Genomic DNA, 7,058 nt, shown 5'->3' on the forward strand with positions numbered 1-7,058 from the left:
TTACAAGTTTTTATTTTTATTTACCACGTGTTTTTCATATTTTAGAAAATAGAGAACAATTTTTTAAATAAAAAATTTAGAAACGAAATAGAGCCTTAGGCCTTGTTCAATAACTTAATTGAAAAAATAAATCAATTAAAAATTAATATTTTTGGTGATTTAATTTTTTTAATCAAATAATAAAAATTTCATTGAAAAATTGTAGAAAATGATAAATAGAAAGGAGTTCATTATCACTTAATATAAATTTTATTCAATTTTTTTTGTTTATTTTAATATTATTTTTTAAATATTTTACTTTTAAAATTTTAAAAGTTAAAAGTTAAAAATTAAAATTATCAAACAATTTATTTATATTTCATAATAATTTTAAAATACCAAATTAGATTTAATACTTAATTTTTCAATCCATATTAAACCATTGAAGCAAACCACATGGTTAACAATTTTCAATTTTCGCTGATTAAAAAAGATGAAATTTTGTTGGAAGAAGGGAAAAAAAATAGGGAAAAATTTCGAATTCCACTAAAATTTTGGACATAAGTAAATAATGTTCTAAGACAACTGACACGTGGTAGTTGAAAGGAGGGGGACCAGAACTCCTGTCCATGCGTTTGACTTGTGTGAAGATTTGGAAAAGAAAGCAAAGGTTAAAGAGAAGATCACGCATGATGAAAATTGAGGGTGGAGATGGGAAGGAGGACTTACGTGAGAATATCAGGAGCGTTGAAAAACAAGGGTGAAGAGAAAAACATAGATGGATGAAACGATAGTCGTGAAATGAAAAGAAGAAGAAGAAGAAGAAGAAAATATCAAAGAGGGCGATGTGAGAGAGTCCATCAAAAAATCGAAAAGTGTTAATGATAATGTTATCATTTTTTTCAGTACAACTCGCGTGCGCATGAACAGTTAATCCCGTACGTCCATTTTTTATTTTTGTGGGTCCGTCATATAAAACTGCGGCACACGCTCATTCATCTGCGCGTTCAATTACCATTTTACAATTTTCCTTAACAACATATTATTCCTTTTGTTTACTTGACAACATGTAGAGTTTTTATTTTTTATATGAAAAATTATAATTTATTTGAATTCTAAAAACGGGAGAGTTCATGTTGAAAAAAAATAAGATGCAATCTGTTGTAATAAATTTACTGGGACAAAAATTGAATATTTAAAATTCTACATAAATAATTTCTTTTTCATGTAATTTTAATTAGGGAGGACAAACGGTTAAGTAATAGTAAAATAAATACCTTTTTCAAAAATAAAAAATTTAATGTGCTAAAATTACATGATACGTGGGTGATAATTTTTCACACATAAAATAAAAAATATTTAAACTAATTATTTATTACATTTAAATATGATTTTTTATGAAATATTTTATGTGAAAATTCAAGTGATTAAAGTTTTAAATAACAGTATATTTGATAAATTTAAAAAATAAAAAGATAAATTTTACAAGTGTTGAATTTATATTAGAAAATTATTTGATAGGTTAGTAAATATAAATATTGAACATATTTATATTGTTCGATAAAAATAAATATTCATTTTAAAAGGTTATTTATTTTTATTTTTAATTTTATTAACATAATATTTTATATTATTTAGATGGTTTTTTATGGAAGATAAATATAGTAATTTGAATATTTCATTTAAAAAATAATAATTTGTTTAAAAATTTTAATAAAATAAAATTGGCTTAATATTTTCTACATTAACTGATAATTAATAAGTATTTACCTATTTACTTATCTTATTCAATACATTTTTGTTGAAAATTTTATATAAAATAAAAAATAAAATGATTATCAAATACATTTAAAATATTAAATATTTAAATTTTTTTCAATATTTTTAATGAAATAAAAAATTTTAATGATTTATCAAACAAACTTTGAATTGATATTGTTGTTATTACTACAATGAAAAAAATGTGTATGGATGTTTGTTTAAGTAGAATTTTTTTTAAAAAATACGGGAATATGCATTGAATATATATAAATTAATTCAATAAATTAGATTTAAAACTCAAATATCTCATGCCATAAAGGTCACATTCGAATGTTAAAAACATGTGTTAAGCAAAGATTCATGAACACGAATTTAGGCTTCGTGCTTCACGGGAATTCTTTGGAGTGTGCTAATTACGTACATGAATTGAGAGTAGTGAAAGGAGTGCGATTGTATATGATGACGTCACCCGTATCTACCCTTGGGCCCACAATATTAAAATAGTAATATATGGTCAAATAGGGAAAAGACAAGCCCCTAGATTACCAATCCATCTACGTGGCAGTATTCCACTGCGGCTCCATAAACCCCACCACTATCTAGAGCCCCACATCAAAGCTGTTAAGATCCCTCCATTATTCCACGTGTATGGCCCATCTCCACTCATTCACATTACCCAACTTGCCACGTCATTTCTCCGTGATAGCTTAGAAAATGTTTCAATAAATTTTCCAATGTAATTAATTTATTACAAATTTTAATGGTTTTGAAATTCTCGAAAAAAAGAAGATATTATGTGATCCTTTTTATGTAATTAATTTATTATTATAATAAACGAATAAAAAATTTTATTAACATAAAAAAGCGTTATTAACAAAGTTATAATATTAATTTCTAATAATATATATAAATTAAAAGGGACCACTTTCCTCGGGGACAACTTCGAAAATCTGAAAAATCTTCTGCGAATGATTCTCTGCCAATCAGTAGCCGTCAATTAGTTGTGAATGACGAAAATGCCCTTACCTCGTTCTTCTCAAAAGGCTGAGCACGCTGGGGTTAGATAGAAAAAGAAAAGTTTACAGTTCGATGCTATTTATGGTATTTTATTGATAAAATTACCATGTCATATTCAGACAACGTCGATAGAAAGGAAAGTGGTTTTAAGGCTGCGTTTGTTTGTTCTTTTAATACGTTTTTGTAATTGGTAATTGTAATTTCATAGAATCTTCCTTTTTAGATTAGGGATAAAAAGAAATAAATAAAAAAAGTAAACCTTGGTTTTGAGAGCCTAAGATTAGATACACTGACAGAACAGTATAAACATCCAGAAAATTAGATCTTCTATCGAAGATTGCATTTTCCTAATCCTACTTTCACCTCCCCGCGCGTGCTAATTTGTGAGTGCAAGGACTTTAAGTCAACAGCTGATTTGAAAGTTCAAAATGCTGTTTATAATCATATTTATATTAAAAATTTTGCTGATTTTTTTATGAAACCTTCAAGGCAAAAATAGCCGTCAATACAATAGTCGTCCGGATTTGGGCTTCAACTTTCTTAGTTGACAAATATTCTTAAAAAAGAAAACAAAAAATGGTAGGACAACTAATTGTCCAAAAACACCAAAAAGAAAATCTTATCATATCACGGAAACTACAAAATTTCAACCTTTATTTTTTTTTCTTATTCTTCACGTAAAAAAGTCAATTTTGTGAGAAATATTTTTTTTTGAATATTTAAAATAGTTAATGGGAAGTGCAGTTTTGATCATTTAAATGAGTAGTGTATAACATTTATTGAGCATATCAGATTCGAAAAGCATAGGTAAATAAACACGAGGTGGAGGAAGGAGGACATGTTAAAAATTTGAAGGCATTAAATATTGAATTCAGATTCGAAATCAAAAGAAATTTAATGTGGAGCATGAGTAATGCGTGAAGCGCGTGACACACATGCTTTGAAGACAGCGTGTTAAGTAACAGTGAGTTGGAGCAATGGTGCCTGGGTCTGGCCAACATAAATAGACAAAAGATTATAGTATTTAATGTACTTACCTTCTTCTCTCTTTCTCTCGCTCACTCACTCACATTGGGGGAGAAAAGATTTGATCTTTTAGTGAAGTTTTAGGAGGGAAAATCCAAAACAAAGAAGAAAAAAACGAAAACCTTCCTTAAAGTGTCCGATTCATTACTGGACTGACCCATAAGTGAAAAAAAGAGGGACCCCAATATAATAACCTCTTTGTCTTTGGTGGTTTAGCCATTGAAGAAACGAAGCTGAAGAGAAAAAGAAAATTAACAGAGTCGGAAGAAAGAATGTTTGCAGCGGAGAATGGACTCAAAGGGGACCCGAGGCTACAAGCCATATCTGACGCCATTAGAGTGGTTCCTCACTTCCCAAAACCAGGTTTTCTTTTTTATTTCTAGCTGTTTTTCTTTTGAGTTTGGGCTTGATTTGTTTGAGGAACTCTGCTTAATCGGGTCATTTGTTTGATTGTATGGTTTATAGGGATTATGTTCCAAGACATAACAACGTTGTTGCTGGATCACAAAGCGTTCAAGGATACCGTCGACATATTTGTCGATCGCTACAGAGACATGGATATATCTGTCGTTGCGGGTACTCTGTATCTTGTCTCTTCTTCTCTAAACACCCTTTTCTTTTCTCTTTGTTTTTTAATATTGAAAACTGCAAATTTTGTTTCCGTGTTTTCTGCTTGTACTTTTATTTTATAATAATAATATTTGTATTTTTCTCTTTTAGAAAAAAAAAATGTTTGCCTCATGACACTGGTCTTCAAAGCTCTACTCTTCTTTTTCTTTCAACTCTGTAATGTAGAAATGAAGATCACAGTAAATTCATCTCCTCTCATTTTCTTGAAACTTTTTTTAAAAAATGGGAGGAAGGCTTTGAATGCCTACATGCTCTTTGTCAACACTGTGCTGTTTTATTCTCAACGATTTTATTCTAGCCAACCTGCCCTGTTCTATGCAACCACCCTTGGATTATGTGGCCGGAACAATTTAATTTCAAAAAAATTCCCAATGTATTTAGTGATCATACTATTTTACGAACCATGAATTATATAAATATTTGTTGGATATGAATGTGTTTAGTACTGAATGTGCTTAGTACTGTTATCAGTTACTTTTCTTTAATCCTGAGATAAATATTGCAAATTTACCTGCAGGAGTTGAAGCAAGAGGATTCATGTTCGGTCCATCAATTGCCTTAGCCATTGGTGCAAAGTTCGTTCCTCTGAGAAAACCCAGGAAGTTGCCAGGTACTAGTATGATCTTTTGAGTTTATCAACCAGGACAGAATGGAGTCCATTCGTATATGTTCTGATATAGATACGAAATATGATTTTGCAAAAGCTATTAAATACAAACTGTGGTCCTCTAATTTAAAATCTCTGATTATTATAATGACTTATAAGTAGTATATTGGACATAAGATGGAGATAGTGCTGTGAGTTATTCCATTCACTTCTTCGTTTGTCGATATTCGAAAAGTGAAACAGCTATCTCATTGTGAATGAAGTTGATCCAATCCATTCGTTTTATAAAGAAATTAGTGAGGCACGTGGGTATCTAATATATGTTATTTTGGGAGAAAATCTGGTGAACTGATTGAAGGGTCAACGATTGGGTGGGGATGGGGTGCCTTTTCTAGAAGAAAATTACTAATTAATCAAATGATTGTTTTCTTGTGCTGTCAATCACGAATGCATATGTAATCTGAAATAGTGTCTGTAACCCAAAAAATCAAATAGCAAATTAAGTATTGATCTGCTATCAGATTTTTTACGGAATTTTAGTGGATTTGATCACTGTAGAGTTCACATCTTCCCTCTTTATCAATCTTTTTCTTAAAAGCAAATTTATTTTAATGTAATATAAACATTATGTTTGCTGTATATAGGTGAAGTAATTGCTGAAACTTATGACTTGGAGTATGGAAGTGACCGCTTAGAGATGCACGTTGGTGCTGTTCAACCTGGTGAACGTGTTATAGTAATTGATGATTTGGTTGCAACGGGGGGAACTCTGTCAGCTGCCATAAGACTCTTAGGTAAACTTTGAGGCTTTTTTCCCCCAAGTTTATCGATGATTATTATGCGTAGTATTAATTTGCGGCTGCTGTTTATGTAGAACGCGTTGGTGCTCAAGTGGTCGAGTGTGCATGTGTTATTGGACTCCGCGAGGTCAAGGTAAAATCCTTTTTCCCGTTCGGGAAAATTGTGATGAATTGAATGATATCTAGAGGATCAAACTTTGGAGTTTGAATCTATATTTAGATAATGTACTGTGAAGTTTCCATTGCTTTACTGCTTTAAAATACGAAGTATAAGGGCATCAGGTTGATTTTCTATGTTGATTGTTATCATTTTTATTTCAGGGGCAACGTAGACTTAATGGAAAGCCACTTTATATTCTTGTGGAGCCACGTGAGATAGATGGATGTTATTAAGGTATTATTATTTTCTTTTAATATTTAAGAATCGTGAAATAGAACGGTATGCATGCAAACATTCTTTATGCATGGATGAAGAGTGAAAACCGATCAATCTGTTTTAGGATTTTTGGTGATGAAAATATGATAGTTCTTGAAATTGATGGCGTTGTATCTGATAAATGATCGACTGTGTCCTTGCTGTTTTGCAGAGAAAAGTGATGCATGAGCAACCTTTGGTGGTTAACGTCTCCTGGCCAAGGGCATATGGTGTCCTCGTAAGGCTTGTTTTGTATGATTCTTTTTTCTTGTTAGAGTTGTGTATTTTTGTCCTTAGGCTTCAATTTATGTTCCCATCCACAAAATTATGAACAAAACATCAATGAAGAAATGCTGTTTCTCCATATCGATTACTTTCCGGCCGCTATGATTCATATCCATTCTATTTTACTCGCACTTTTTTTTTCTTTAAATTACGTGTTTGTTAGGTAGAACGAGTAGGCGATATGATATGAGCATGGGTTTATTTTCTCAAATGTAACTATTTACAAAAGTGTCGCTAGGGACAAAATCGTAAATAACCCTCCCGACGGCTTTGTGCAAAATTCAGAATACAGTAGTGTGTTGTGTGCAAAACGGGGCATCTTCCTTGCCTGACATTTACGGGTATTGTTGGAATCAGAAAATTCACGTGTAATGTAATTAGAAGGGGAAGCGTGTCATTGATTACTACGAACTGTGTCCTGATGCACGTTGTGGGAATTGCCTTGTGTTGATCTCAATTTTGAGCGCGCTATGATGATAGTAAGTAAACAATTGATGATATGGAAAAACGAGAAATAAATTAAAAGGGCGTCTCAGTG

At 31.1% G+C, this 7,058-nt stretch overlaps 1 protein-coding gene across 1 annotated transcript; it reads left to right on the forward strand.

The window, feature by feature from the left end:
• The first annotated feature begins 3,747 nt into the window (after positions 1-3,747).
• Positions 3,748-6,214, forward strand: LOC107958915 (adenine phosphoribosyltransferase 5). Its single transcript, XM_016894829.2, has 6 exons — positions 3,748-4,146; positions 4,249-4,359; positions 4,931-5,023; positions 5,665-5,814; positions 5,895-5,953; positions 6,142-6,214. Exons 1-6 carry the CDS (start codon positions 4,056-4,058, stop codon positions 6,211-6,213), a joined length of 576 nt encoding a protein of 191 aa, XP_016750318.2. The 5' UTR covers positions 3,748-4,055; the 3' UTR covers position 6,214.
• The last annotated feature ends 844 nt before the right edge of the window (positions 6,215-7,058 follow it).

The sequence above is a fragment of the Gossypium hirsutum genome, chromosome A05 (genome assembly GCF_007990345.1).
Source record: "Gossypium hirsutum isolate 1008001.06 chromosome A05, Gossypium_hirsutum_v2.1, whole genome shotgun sequence".
Lineage (NCBI taxonomy): Eukaryota > Viridiplantae > Streptophyta > Magnoliopsida > Malvales > Malvaceae > Gossypium > Gossypium hirsutum.